This window comes from Littorina saxatilis, linkage group LG16 (assembly GCF_037325665.1).
Source record: "Littorina saxatilis isolate snail1 linkage group LG16, US_GU_Lsax_2.0, whole genome shotgun sequence".
NCBI lineage: Eukaryota > Metazoa > Mollusca > Gastropoda > Littorinimorpha > Littorinidae > Littorina > Littorina saxatilis.
The window spans coordinates 39,404,888-39,420,367 of NC_090260.1; the positions used below are offsets into that span (position 1 = coordinate 39,404,888).

The following is a 15,480-nucleotide window of genomic DNA, read 5'->3' on the forward strand; positions in this document are numbered from 1 at the left end:
TGCGCAAAGGTTTAGGACAGGGGGAGAGTTTAGGACAGGGGGAGAGTTTAGGACAGGGGGAGAGCTGTCGTAACATGACGGTGAACGTAGCAGCGCAAGTCACGCTACGCTCGCGTCAAGCCCAGCACGTTTCTAGTTTACGGTGTCCGTAGGTTTTGTGCGTATGCGTAAAGCCGCTATGTAGTCGACAAGACCTCGGCCACAGGTCGCTTTATTTTGGCAGACGTAAATGCTGACTTGTGAGTTACTTCGCAGTCCCAAGTATGAAGTAAATAGTCTCTCGGCTAACTGCCTAAATATGAGTTTTAGTCGGACTCTGATGTCACATGGCTCAAAAAAGGAAAAGTCCATGTTCAATCGATACATTACTTGATATTGGCGGAGTCGTCAGGAAACATCTTAACATGCGATTGGTGAATTGATCGAGGGTTAGATTGGTAGACCCAAATCTCATCACATGTGACAACATCCCAAGCAGCCTTACACTCTCTAAAGTGTTATTGGGAGAGCAGTTTTATTCACCATTTTACTCGTACCTTCTTCCTTTCACTACAAAGAGCGGAGGGCGCCCGTTGTGTGCAACGCGTATGTACCCCTAGATGATTACGTAATATCATATGTGAAGCCGCCGTTTCAACCCCAACTTGTTCTTGTGCCTCCCAATGCGTGATTCGTGCATCATGTCTTTCATATTTCAAGGGCATAAAATAAACAAGTAAAACCTTTCGGTCGTCACATTACCCAGTATTGGGAGCCTGACTGCTCCGTTCACTGACCACACACAACAGATGGTCGTCACATTACCCAGTATTGGGAGCCTGACTGCTCCGTTCACTGACCACACACAACAGATGGTCGTCACATTACCCAGTATTGGGAGCCTGACTGCTCCGTTCACTGACCACACACAACAGATGGTCGTCACATTACCCAGTACTGGGAGCCTGACTGCTCCGTTCACTGACCACACACAACAGATGGTCGTCACATTACCCAGTACTGGGAGCCTGACTGCTCCGTTCACTGACCACACACAACAGATGGTCGTCACATTACACTCTAAACAAAAGTGTTCCACTCCGGAACACCCTTTCTGTAACCACTTCTGAACACCCTTTTAGTAGAACACTTTTGGAACACTTTTGGAACACAAAAAGTTTTCTATACACAAAAAAGTGTTCCAAAAGTGTTCTAAAAGTGTTCCAAAAGTGTTCACATCTGAACACTTTTAAGTGTTCACCCTGCTGTAACCACTTCTGAACACATAAAAGTGTTCAGGTCAACACTTTTGGAACACTTTTACAACACTTTTGGAACACTTTTGGAACACTTTTAGAACACTTTTGGAACACTTTTAGAACACTTGTAGAACACTTTTGGAACACTTTTGGAACACTTTTGGAACACTTTTAGAACACTTTTAGAACACTTTTGGAACACTTTCATCCTGCACTGTCATACAATTCAGAAAGACCTTAAAATCAAATTTTGTGAGCAAAGAAGTATTTTTAATTGACAAAAAGAAATGTCTGCAGCAGTCGCAGAAAAAAAGGGTCTGGGGTAGGAACTGTTGAACACATAATATACCGAGCAACAAAAGAAACGCGAAAAAATTCGTCATTGTTTGATTGACAAAATCTTCATCAATTATAGAGTTAGAATTATTAAACCACAAAAGTTTAATGAAGGCATGTTTAACCTTGCTTTTGTGTGATTATTTTGATGCTGTGACAGTTTTAACACACGGGACAAGCAGGTTTATCGTAAAACCCATAATGCGCGCTCGCAGCACGTGCAAGTAGAGCAGGAGAAATCTGATGTGTGAGATGTGTTCACTAATGCATTAGCAACCAAAAGAGACCATGACACGCTTGCTGCCAGTCTCACTTTTGAAACAGCCAGGATGCCAAGATTGACACCACCAAAATGCCAGGTCGATTTAAAGCTGGGGGTGATCCAGAAGCGCTGGCATGTGCTTTAAACGTGCATGTGTCAACAGTTTATCCCCTTCTGCAATGTTCTGGTGACATTGGAAGCACTGCAGTTATGCAACGCGGTAGATTTTTTCGCATTACCCCAATAAGACAAGATCGCAATTTCCTTCCACAACGTCTTCGACATCGATTCAATTCAGCCGCTGACAATACCAGGAACATCACTGGAAGCAACCAGTGTCCGATCAGTGGCCAGAGAACGCGATGAAGGCTGACTGAGCGAGACCTCCAAAACTTCGTTTTGTCCCGTGTGTTGAAACAGTCGCAGCATCAAAATACTCACGCAACAGCTGTGTCAAACATGCCTTCATCAAAATGTTGTGGTTTGATAATTCTAACTCCATAATTGTTCGAGATTTTGTCAATCAAACATTGCAGAATTTTTTCGCGTTTCTTTTGTTGCTCGGTAGACTATATGTTGCTATTAATATGAACGGAGCACTGGTAAACGCCATCTTGAAAGTTCACACACGAAAGTCCGATAACAAAAACACCCTTCAGAGTTGGGAGGATTCCAGGCCCTTGGTCTTTGGTTTAGTTTTCAACTCGCTGTCCGGAACATCCTGTTCGAAATAAAAGTGAGTTTTAGTACATGCATTTCCAACTCTTAACAGGTTTGTGTTAAACGTTTGTACCTTAATTGATAACACTGAAGTGTAAATCTTAACTAATAGTGGACTTCTTCTTGCTGTCAGCAGATCTCCAACAATCGCAGTTACAGGTAAACTATAGTACATTTTTGATTCCAGAACGGGCATAGGTCACATAACAGAGAACAAATACGTCACGTCCAATTCGCTCTCACCTTCCCAACACACAATGACACTCGCATGCACGCACACGCACACACGACTGAATGTAAAAAGTAAACCCTCTTGAAGCAGGAGTCTGCCCCTAAGAACAAAAAGTAGAATTAAAATAATGTGAATAGGTGAGACATAAAGCCTGTGCTGCGACTTCTGTCTTGTGTGTGGTGCACGTTAAATGTTAAAGCAGCACCGCCCTGATATGGCCCTTCGTGGTCGGCTGGGCGTTAAGCAAACAAACAAACAAAACTTATCAGATCAATTTGAAAGTCAATATTTCTCTGCAAAACTACACACTATATGCAAATGCAGGACATGCAAACCTTGGTAAACACGTCTGGGTTGATCTCCTTCAGTGCCTCCTGTTCATCCTTAGTGCAATTCAGAAGAAATGTGCGCAGGTTACGCCCACATCGATTCGCCACATGCATAGATGTGTAGGCCACATGGCACATCAGCTCAAACGGCTTCCCAGTTCCCTGAAAGTGTGATAGATCTGTGAAATCAAATATACAACCAAGCATGCATAGAATTATTCTAAATTGCGCACACAAGCAACCTGGCCACGATTATGATGAATGTTTTTCATTAAATTAATGTATGCTGTTTTTAGCCTACTGCTTCACTTTATCTAGCGTGCAGATCGTACATCTATGATCTAACCAAAGGAAGAAGATAATCCGAACATCTGCAAATGTGTTGCTCTGACCACAGGCGGAAGGTATCGTTCACTGGACAAACATTATCATTATAAGGAACCCCTGGACATACACGTATAACAATAACACAAAACCAAGCACATCAACCAGAATAAAAAGCAACATCAAATTCAAATAGCAGAGTTTGTTTACCAACGCAGAGTTAATGTGAAAGGTCCACTGATCAGCTGAAACCGTTGTGACAGCAAAATTAGAGAAATTGTCTTCAAACGTCCATTGATACCAGTAACAGTAACATGTTACAACAAAAATACGAGTGACTAAGCTTAGATGAATTGACACAAAATCTCAGCAAGCAACTTACAGAAAACAATCGGAAATCCTGAGCAAACCCAACGCAGCGACAACGCAGACAGGTCCACAGATCTAAAAGTGTCAACGTTCTTTTTTGGTCCAGCTGAAGCGTCGAACGCAGAAGAAGAAGAAGGTCCAGCTGAAGCATGATGGGACAATTAGTAACATTATTAAATTGTAAAAATAAAAATGCTAATACTTACCGCTTATTAGATGTCTCAGATGAAATAAACGTTTGATGAAAAAATATAAGCACAACACGATTAAAAACAAAAACAAAAAAACGTCCCGCAGCGGTCTATGGGGTATATATATACTCTAAGCGACGCTAGATCTCGACGAGTCTCCGTAGCTCAATCGGTAGAGCGCTGACATGGCAAGGCGAAGGTCTCGGGTTTGAATCTGCTCATGGGTCAAATATTTTTAATGTATTATTTTATTCGGAGCATGACTAAAAGACGAAGTGGAACACTTGTGGAACACATGTTGAACACGTGTGTTCACCTTGTGTTCCACTGTGCAAAAAAGTGTTTACCATGTGTTCCAAAAGTGTTCAGGTAGCAGAAGATGCTTCAGGATAACACATTGAGAACACTAAACACTTTCAGTGTTCTCAAAGTGTTATAAAATTTAGAGTGTACCCAGTACTGGGAGCCTGACTGCTCCGTTCACTGACCACACACAACAGATGGGCGGTCATATGGGACAGAGACGCTCAGTTAAAGTGTCCAAGCAATGTAGACATTCTATGATTCTATAGAATATTATAACAACACCACAGAGACCAGAGCGGCGTGTGCACTTAAAGGGATTATATCCAATAAGAAAACTGTCTCAAAACTCAAATCGACCCAAGAGCTATACAGTTCAGGTTGGGGGTTGTAATTATGTGACCACACACCAGGAATACCTTAAAATAAACGTTTGAGCACTGAGTTACTCAATTGAAAACGGCTGTGTTTTGAGTAGGAATCCCAGACTGTAATGCTCATTGTGACGCACTTTGCGCGACTCCTAGTTTTCGTCATACCTTTCGACCCTGAGTATTTCATGCGGTATTCCTCGAGATACAAATTTGAAATTGAGCCGAGAGCTGCAGAGTTCGTTTTTGGAGTTGAATAGATGACAACACTAACGGAAAAGGTCTTAAAATTAGTGTTTGAGCGTTCTATTTTTCAAATCTGAACGCCGTGGTTTGTAGTCATAACAGACCGTAATATTCTCCAACGTACATCGTGTTTGATTCTGTTATGCGAAGCGTTTTAGCCCTGTATGTCACGGAATTTGCATGCGTGAGCTAGACTGTAGGTTTGACTTCCTCAATCCAACGGTCTTAATCTGCTTTGACGAATGTGTATCTATGAAAACTAAATCAATAATAATGACGACCGGAGTCCTTACTCCTGACAGGAGAGCTGGGGCCAGTTTCATAAGATAGCAGTGAACCGACTGACAGTCGATCGACTGCCCAGTCGATGGACTGTGGTTGATCGCCGGGTCACCAAAAAGCGCGTTTCATGAGCGAATCACCGTCACCCGCGGACAACCGCAGTCGACCGACTGTACAGTAATCCGAATGGCCAAGTCGAGGGCTAAATTTAGCAACATTACCACTTCCGTTTGCTCATTCGCACGTGGAAATGGCCGATTTCGAAGAAAAAACAAGTCTCGGCCCGCTCAAAATAACAATGACCGAGACTTTCAGTAATTCCTTCGCGTGACGTCGAACCCTCTTACGCCATAATGTGACGTCTTCAAGACATAACCCTGACTTGTCTCCTGGATTACTGCGTCATGATAGATACATTTCGAAGAACAATCACAAGGTTTGGCTCACAATCCAAACAAGTGTGAGCATTCTGCCATTGACTGTGCGGATAATTACATTTATTTTCGGTTTACCGCAGTAAGCCGAACACAGTGTTGGGGGGAGAGCATCACCGTGTTTGGCCAACTTCCGGTGAGACGACCCGCAGTCGGCCGACTGAAATTTTGTTCGTGAAACCCGATAACGTCGGATTACTGTGGTTCTCTCGGACAACTGCAGTTGGTCGACTGTGTTTCTGGCTTATGAAACTGGCCCCTGGGCGATGCAAACGGCTCGCTGATTAAAATTCATTTAATTATTTGGCATAGTTTTGGAGCAATTTTGAACAAATCATTGCAGGTGTTTCTAAATTACAGTACAGCGAATGTCCCTTGAACTTTTTAAGGTCCAAATCGTCAGAACACTTTCAAAAATGGCGCTTTCGATATACTATCTTAAACACTATCCGTGGTGTGTTCAGTGCTCTTGCTCTGTGTGATAGCCATGCACTTGAGAGGATGGAATTACTGGTCCTAAAATAAATCTTCTCTTTCGCAACAAATAAAGAGGTTTTACCTGGGTTTAGTTTCCGGTAATTCTGCGAGCAAGTGGCGGAAAAATAGGATGGATCTATGTATAATATCTCGTGTGGTATGAATTGGCTGAATTGTTTTTATGTCGAATTGTAATGTGTGTGTTGCTCAACATTGGAAACGTTGCTATTTATTTAAAAGATAATGCTAATGTAGTGTTTTCTCGTTTTCTTGTTACTGAAGCCAGCAGAGTGTCATCTTCCCTATGTTATAGTCGATTCGATTCATTCCGCATACTCAGGGGCTACTGTGTTAAAGTATTTGTTTCGGCTGCTCCAGTGTAAACCTGTTTTCACAAAAGATGAAAATTAATACCAGCTATTGTGTTTTCAGCGTAGCAATAGGGCCCGATATTTAGACGAGACAAGTATAATGCCGACGAGTCGAAGACGAGTCGCATTATACTTGTTCGAGTCTAAATATCGGACCCTATTGCTACGATGAAAACACAATAGCGTTTATATAGCTATTCTGACATTAAATTCTGTGTTAAAATCATGTTTTTGTCAGCAACAAGTACCAGAATGGTCCATGTCATTGATTGCAGATGACGGTTCCCTTTCCGCATGAAGCCACGGAAATAACCGAACATTGAAAAACCCACGGACATGTATTACGGAGAAAACTCGAGATAACCGGATGTTTAGCATTACGTCAATATGCTAGGAATCATATGACGTCATGACGTATCATGCTTGCCTACGTATATTGTATGTTCGAAAGTCTGACTTCTGTTGGGAATTCGCGTGATGAAGACTGCGGTAAATCTGTAGATGATAAGAGAACAAGGATTGTCTCAGAAGAAACGACTAAATGTTTCAGACCGGTAACTTCATTTCAACATTGCACTGTACAATGGACGTTCTATGTGACAGGAGTTTGCTGATTTTGTGTTAAACATCAGAGATAGGTCGCTTCAGATTGCAGCTTCTGGAAATTTGCAAGGTTTGTTGCCTGTTAAAGAACTGGATTTTACACGTAATGTATGTCATGTACAGTAAGCAACAACAAAAACACACACAAAGCAAATGGCATCGTCTGTCGACTAGTCACAGAAACAAACCTGGCGAGGTATGCGTGTACTTTATACACGTCAGCCATTGTTGTTACAGTTTTGAGTCAACGTTGTATTCTTCCGCAACAGGGTCCAATCGTCTGGGTTTCAAATGATGTTTTGTTCTAAAAATAAATTCTAGTATTGATTATTTTTTAGCCCTCTTTATTCAAACTTCGAATAATCCACGTGTGATTTTTGGGTGTAAAGTAGTTCGTTCTAATTTCTCACTTGTCTAAAAATAATCAGCTAGACTTAATCCACTCCTCGGTTGCTTTACAGGAGTTGTATAATTAAGGATAATCTATGTATCATTACGAGTTTCGCTAACGAAACTGACAATGGCGTCTTGGCCTGTGCGTTTAGTTTCACCTTCGTTTACGTAATGGGAGGGAAAACAACTGATGCAACAATAAACAAGTCGCGTAAGGCGAAAATACAATATTTAGTCAAGTAGCTGCCATTTTTCAGCAAGACCGTATACTCGTAGCATCGTCAGTCCACCGCTCATGGCAAAGGCAGTGAAATTGACAAGAAGAGCGGGGTAGTAGTTGCGCTAAGAAGGATAGCACGCTTTTCTGTACCTCTCTTTGTTTTAACTTTCTGAGCGTGTTTTTAATCCAAACATATCATATCTATATGTTTTTGGAATCAGGAACCGACAAGGAATAAGATGAAAGTGTTTTTAAATTGATTTGGACAATTTAATTTTGATAATAATTTTTATATATTTAATTTTCAGAGCTTGTTTTTAATCCGAATATAACATATTTATATGTTTTTGGAATCAGCAAAAGATGGAGAATAAGATAAACGTAAATTTAGATCGTTTTATAAATGTTTATTTTTTTTTACAATTTTCCGATTTTTAATGACCAAAGTCATTAATTAATTTTTAAGCCACCAAGCTGAAATGCAATACCGAACCCCGGGCTTCGTCGAAGATTACTTGACCAAAATTTGAACCAATTTGGTTGAAAAATGAGGGCGTGACAGTGCCGCCTCAACTTTCACGAAAAGCCGGATATGACGTCATCAAAGACATTTATCAAAAAAATGAAAAAAACGTATGGGGATATCATACCCAGGAACTTTCATGTCAAATTTCATAAAGATCGGTCCAGTAGTTTGGTCTGAATCGCTCTACACGCACGCACACACACACACACACACACATACACACACACATACACACACACACACACACATACACCACGACCCTCGTCTCGATTCCCCCTCGATGTTAAAATATTTAGTCAAAACTTGACTAAATATAAAAAGAGTAACGTCCCATGCTTTGATTCTTTAGTTGAAAAAAGAAAAAAAGTCATACACGGAGCAGACGACATAGCCGAAAACAAGAACAAAGGAAACGATTAGTACAATGTTGTAAATCGTAATGTTTCTTTAGTTAATACGTTTGAACCAAAGAAGTGTTGATTAGGGGCCTGCAGAACGTTCAACGTGTACACAATCTTCAGAAAGTGGAATGCGCTAGAAGAAAAGTGTTTGGGTTTATCTGTCTCTGTCTGCAGATTCACTCATTCCGATTCATTTCTTCGGCTGAGAATTCCATGCATCAAACCTGGAATAAATCACACATGAAACTGATATTTGTAGCATTAAGTTGTTCAGGAACATACTAGTTATAAAGAATTGTGTGAATATAAACACGCGTTCGCTGAGTTTTCACATACAGTTCAGGGCTCGTTATTTCTTTCGATTTAACCACAGCGTGTTAGCAGATCAAAGGAAGCAGACGTAAACTCCGACCCCTAACCTTGGAACTGCGCACAAAACGCTGATGTCACCACTTAAAAAAGTACCGATAGCCACAACCACTAATTAACACTGTACACTTATCCTCTCTAATATCACAACGCCCCTCGTATGCGCGCGTCACAGAATGAATTCTAGTGTTGCTCCATACTGAAACAGTTCATATTTCATGAAAAGAAATTGCTGCTGTGTTTTTTTCTTTGTAAATGAAGTCAGAATGTCACTCAATGTTTTAAACTGATATTCAATATCCCTGTTTTATAATCAGATTGATTCATTCCACCACTACGAAACGTAAAATGAAAACAAAATGCCATGTTTAGTCCAACTTGTTTTACTTTTTACATTTAAACAAAACGTTTTCTGATGACTGTCTGATCCCGATTTTTACAGTGTCAATCTTTTAGTTTCAGATTGACTAAATCTTGTGATATAACTTCACATGACCTACTTTTTGTCTCCGATAAAAACAAAGAAAAAAATGTTCTTTCTACAATATGATCTTTCCTGACCAAAAACAATTCTGTAAATTATGGTGAATACGTAGAGGTTACATGCCGAGTCTCAGTGATTATTAAAAATAATGGTCGAAGTTAGCGGATCATGAAAAATGCGAGCTTTAGCGAGCTTTTTCATGACCGCGAACTGAGACCATTATTTTTTATAATCACTGAGACGAGGTGTGTAACCTCTTTATTCCTCCTTTCTTCAGTTATTCAAAGAAAAAAGGAGGTTTTTTGCGAAAGTTTGATCGAATCCTATTCACTCAACCAGTCAACCTGCGCAGGCGATCGATTAATGCGCGGTTGTATAGTTCCGTGCAAATCATTCCATTCTGTTAACACTTCTTGTCAGTTTTCCTATTTTGGACTAAAATCAAGTACACAGATATGCTGTTATTCTGCTGTGGCGGCAAAGGCAGATATTGTGTGTTCTGTATATGTTTTGGTATCGATTAGGATAATGTTCTTTCGTCAAATGGGACTAGCAGACGAACTTTTGCACCCGTGTTCCAACGTTAAAAACTGTATGAAGTTCAGTTTTCTGGGGAAAATAGTGTATGAAACCGCTTTATGTTGTTTAAATTGATAAGATGTGTGCATTTGGTTGCGTGTGATCTGTTTATTAAATGAAATATTGTTGAAAACTGACCGTCGGATTGCAGTCTGTTGTCGAAGAAACTGAGTGAAAAGAAGGGGAACTACTCTTGTCGCTAGACAAAGTATGAGTTACTTGCCTTGCGGGAAATTGCTTGTGATGAACGTTTGAGCACGGCAAATCTAGATTCAGAAAACAACCGAACTCATGGATTTTATATGAAGATTCATGTGTTCAGGCCTGTAGTTGTTAATTTAAATGCGGTATGTTTGTATTGTTTGCTCCAGAGATGTATACTTCGTACGTTAGAGCGTTCGGAACTTTTCAGTCGCAAAAAGTAGTACCGAAACAGAACAACTTCTCAACCCATTGCACTATCGAGGATTCAGGCTGTTGCTGGGTCGTTATTTGTTTGGTTGCTGGGTCATTATCGAAAAATAACTACCCCTACAAGTTTACAGAGGTAAAGAAGCAGAGGGGGGAATAATTCTTGTTTGTCGCCAAAGCTATGCTGTTCAAGATATTTCGAGAAAAAAGCTTGCCTAAAATCAAAGCATAATTAAAAAAAATAGTTTTTCACCAAACAGATTGTTGGTGAAGCTATGGTTTATGGAACCTCGATCTCCGTGAAACGTGATAACCATTGAAAAGACCAAAAAGACAGCACGTAACAAGACCCCAGACATTAGAGACTATAGCACTGCTGTGTGCCTTCATTGAAGAAATGCGCTTGTTGATTACATTATACATCTGCCATGCTTCTGGTTACAAGTATTTGTTTTTTCTTTCTTCCTAAAAACTTTCGTTTAACCCTGTAACTGTTTCAATTGGCATATTATTGGCATTGAGTGCAATTTGACAACAATTCGCAAAGTCATGGCCGCGTTTTATTGTTTTGGAACGTGCGGTCTCCCTAAAAAGTAACGACAATCAGGTTTTTAAACAGCATTTATACGTGTTCAACAGCAATGCCTAAAAAAGACCTTTAATGTCCAGGCGACTGTTCTTACTTTGACCGCTTCACAAATTACACGATTGTGTACTTTGAAAAATAGATTTTATCTGAACGATATTATGATTTATTTCTAAAATGCTGACTGTAAGCGTGTGATTATACAGACATGTCGAGGAAATATAAAACAACACGAGCCGTTATTTTTGAGACATTTGTGTGTTTATTTGCTAACAGTCAGGATATTAGACATAACGGTTTTATTACCGGCTTATTTCAACCAAAATAATTAGCGAAGCGACCCTGTGTATACGATGGAAGGAACAGCTCAAATAAAGACGGGTGTTGAACCGAGGGTCGTGACCTCACAAACGTGACCTCATGCTGCCAACCACTTACCTGACCTCATGAATAATTATTAACATCTGAAGAGTTCTCACACAGACATCTCTCACCTGACTAAACAGGCTTTTTGTTATCAAAGAGAAAGGGACAGATTCAGAATCAACATCACAACAGTAAGGAAATAATGTAAAACTACATTTGACATAAATTCGGTTAGTCAACTTCAGTTTGCTTCTTCAAAAATGTAACCAAGCAATTCAAAATCAAGCTCAGCACAGCACAGCAATCCGAGAAGGTGGGTGTTGCATTGCCATTCTGTTCACATCTACCTTCTGACAAACTTGACTTTTCGGTATTTCAACATGGTAAAGTATTATATTGTTAAAAAGTACAAAGTGTCGTAAATTAGAATAGGTCATCCTGATATGCTTAATTCAAAATGTTAGTTTGTCTTTGTTATTTTTAGAGTGACAAACAAAAAGGGTCTTGACCGTTATAACTTTTAGCGGGTCACAAAGAATCAGCCCTGATTGGTCAAATAGTCAAATGGGGCCCTACACTACTCGTCATAAAAAAACTTTACACATGCGTTTGAGGGCAGATCTTTCTGATGAGGCCGTTTATCGTAAAACCAATTATTTGACTGGAAAGGCCATCTATTCTCCTAACTTATCCAGAAAACAGATTGAGTTTACATGACGTAGTGTCGATACAACACAGACACCCCCTAAAATCAAATTCGCAAAATCAAGGTTCCAGCGTTAAAATTGACACAAAATCAGAACTGCTAAAGCGAAACATGTTTAGCATGTGATTAGACAGACAAATTAAATCTGCATCCAAATCAGTCAGTTTTGTTCACATATCTTGTCTAACATGGACGCTATGGCATGCTGAGCGGTGTAGGTGTCAATCCTCTCAGCTGGCATAAACTGCAGTTTTTGAAGCCGTTTTAGTGGGTAATGAGAAAACAAGAGGCGAAGCCTTCAAGGCTCACGTAAGAAATCGACAAACAGTAACACAAACTCAATCACTCTGTCACACACACACACACTTATAAACACACTTACACACACACACACACTTACACACACACACACACACACACACACACACACACACACACACACACACACACACACACACACACACACACACACACACACACACACACACACACACACACACACAGTAAGCATAGGTGAAACTGTGCAAGAAAGGGAGACCCTGGATCTGCCAATTAGTCTCGGCCCGCTCACAATAACAATGACCGAGACTTTCAGTAATTCCTTTGCGTGACGTCCAACCCTCTTACGTCATAATGTGACGTCTTCAAATAGTTTCTATCACACACGTCAAACACTTTTGACCGAGACGTAATCTTCTTATGCGAGCTTTATCCATAGACTCGGAAATGTTAAAGTTTCTATCACACACACACGCACGCACGCACGCACGCACGCACAGACAGACAAAGTTTATCATCGCATAGGCTACACTTACGTGAGCCAAAAATGGTACGTTTGAGTAACTCGTTAACGCATGGTCTTCAAACCTTCAGTGATTTGTGCTGACACATGTCGTGAACTACACACGGAATTTCAAGTTTTGTGTGTTATTAGTTCTGCTGTTAATTGACATATCAGAACGAGTTTTAGATATAAAGATGTACCCTGTCCGATTGAACAAACTGTTTTTTTATGACGAGTAGTGTAGAATGGTAATAATATCTTTATTGCATGAGACACTAATTGTGACAAAGGGATTTGTACATAATTTTGTATTGGAGTTATGTGACGCAGGTGTATAAAATTTCATGGGCCACAAACTTTGAGTAGGCACCGCACAGTAAAATATCACTCGTGGAGTGCAGTGCTGTCATGTGTGAGATGTGACCAATCAGAGAAGAGTATTAACTGAGGTCGCGTTTTATAGACCGTAGACAGGCAGAGCTTTCCAGACCGTTGAAGGGATAAGACGGGTCTCTTTTTGGTAAAGTTTCTCACCGGGCGCTGGAGGTCGGTTGGTACGACTCGTGCCGCGGAAATGGAATCGTAGGATTCAACTGCTGTGTTTACAGGTATTTATTGAATTGTATTTTGCTCGGAGATATTATTTTGCTTGGAAATATTGACTTGAGAAATGACCGGGAGAGTCATGTGTGAATTGGCTGAAAAGCGTGCGCTGTTGTCAGCCATTGTTGAAAAGAGAATGTTGACATGTTTTTCGGAAATGAAGTCGCTTATGAGTAAGCGGGTGTATATACTGTAACCGCATAAGTTAGTTGACGGTAGTGATAAAGAATGTCAGTATTATTGAGTAGAAAAGTTTATTCAGGTATGGAGACTTATGGTAGTTTAAACTTTTGTATTTTAGCATCCCGGGCTGAGTGGGTAGCCGCGGAAGTGGGGAGACGAGACGGGAGGTTCCGCCTTTGCGTCCTGAGCCGTGAGTTTCGGGGGCGCAGGAGGGAGTCAGCGTGAAGCGCTGAAGAACGGGGACCCCGTCCCATTCCACCACGCGAAGACAGTTTGCGTGGGTGGTGTGGACCAGGGCATGTCACTGTATTGTGTGAGTACGACTGGAAAGACGTAACCGGCGAGAGAGCTGTGTGGAGATAAGTTCCCCAAGTTAACAAACACGAGACGTAGAGCGTTCGTGATTTTTTATCTGTGTGTAACAGAAATGACAATTGACAGAAGTATTGCCTGAGACAATGACTTCGTGTGTAGTGGGGCAGACAGGCTCCCACGGAACAAAGCTTGAAGTGTTCTACGTGTGTGCACGTGACTTATAGACTGCATGAGAAAGTAACATGTGTGTATTTCTGTGCAGCTAGATTTCTGTATATTGACAGAAATAGAAACTTTTATGTTGAGTGAGAGTGATTTGTAGAATGCATGGGAAATAATATGTTTATGTTGTGTTGATTGAATATTTCAATAGAGGAACAGGGGCAAAGGGCCGTAACCGTGTTCTTGTCTTTGTGCCTGGTTGGAGTGTTGTGTGTGTGTGGGAAGACTAGGCAGTAAACAGAGAGAAGCACGCACAATTTCTGATAGGAGTAAATATACATACAGACATACACACGAAAATTCCAGCCGTAACACTCATGACAAGTTTCAGCGAGTGCGTTGTCTCTATATCCCGGTTATACTTACCATTTTGTTGTTTGTACAACAAGTTGCAAGGCAAGGCCCAAAGCATCGTCTGTTTTTGATGCAGCATTCACAGTTGTCGCTCTTTGTGCAATCTGATTCCTCGTCACACGTGCAGCACTGGAAGAGGAGAGGGACTCTAATGAATGCATTCAACTGATACAATGAAAGATAAAGAAAAGCATGGACACTTTGCAGTGTTCGGCAGCATGTTTATATACATGTGTTTGTGTGTGTGTGTGTGTGTGTGTGTTTGTGTGTGTGTGTGTGTGTGTGTGTGTGTGTGTGTGTGTGTGTGTGTGTGTGTGTGTGTGTGTGTGTGTGTGTGTGTGCGTTCTAATGTGACCAAGTGGGGTCTTTTTGTTGGAAACACTCACCACAAATGGGTTCACCAAAATAAGTGGGTTCTTTTTGATGAACCCATTTTGTGTACATGGTACAAAGAGTGACAAATGACCCCAAAACGTCGCTGAAGCATTATCTCGTAAAAATCCCACTTTCGACATTTGGCCTGATTTGAGTGTGTGCCGTTTCACACACCGTGGTGTGTGAACTTTTCTGCCTTTGTTGGCAGATGCGCTGACACTCCACAAGGGACGTCACTCCGGTTAATTTTTTTCGTACTTCCGGTAATGGCTACCAGTACCATGTGGCGGCAAACTGAAAGGGTAATACTTTTTATTGTGTTTAGTAGTCTTTTAGGGATCACAAGTAATTAACAAGATTTACAGACAACTGGTTCTCATAAGGTTAGATCTTATCGTTTGAAGACATATTTCTCCATTTCCGAATCAGAGCAGTGAAACGGCAATCGAAATTGTATCCCCGTTAGTAGTTGAGTTACAATCTCGACGATCATTTCCACCAGGATTTGCTGTGCC

The 15,480-nt window shown here is 40.8% G+C and overlaps 2 protein-coding genes across 2 annotated transcripts in view; both read right to left on the minus strand.

The window, feature by feature from the left end:
- Positions 1-15,480, minus strand: part of LOC138951045 (uncharacterized) — a 511,167-nt gene that overhangs the window by 227,101 nt on the left and 268,586 nt on the right. The window lies entirely within an intron of this gene.
- Positions 1,487-14,713, minus strand: LOC138951048 (uncharacterized). The gene is made up of 4 exons (XM_070322730.1): positions 14,603-14,713; positions 3,824-3,952; positions 3,124-3,279; positions 1,487-2,557 (listed from the first exon to the last, which is right to left on the minus strand). Exons 1-4 carry the CDS (start codon positions 14,603-14,605, stop codon positions 2,492-2,494), a joined length of 354 nt encoding a protein of 117 aa, XP_070178831.1. The 5' UTR covers positions 14,606-14,713; the 3' UTR covers positions 1,487-2,491.

Bases quoted from the DNA above. Each gene is read 5' to 3' on its own strand.
- LOC138951048 (XM_070322730.1), bottom strand. The intron at 3,280-3,823 runs GTAAGTTGCTTG...TCACACTTTCAG, and splicing joins AGGATTTCCGATTGTTTTCT to GGAACTGGGAAGCCGTTTGA. The intron at 2,558-3,123 runs GTTTGCATGTCC...TATTTCGAACAG, and splicing joins ACCCAGACGTGTTTACCAAG to GATGTTCCGGACAGCGAGTT.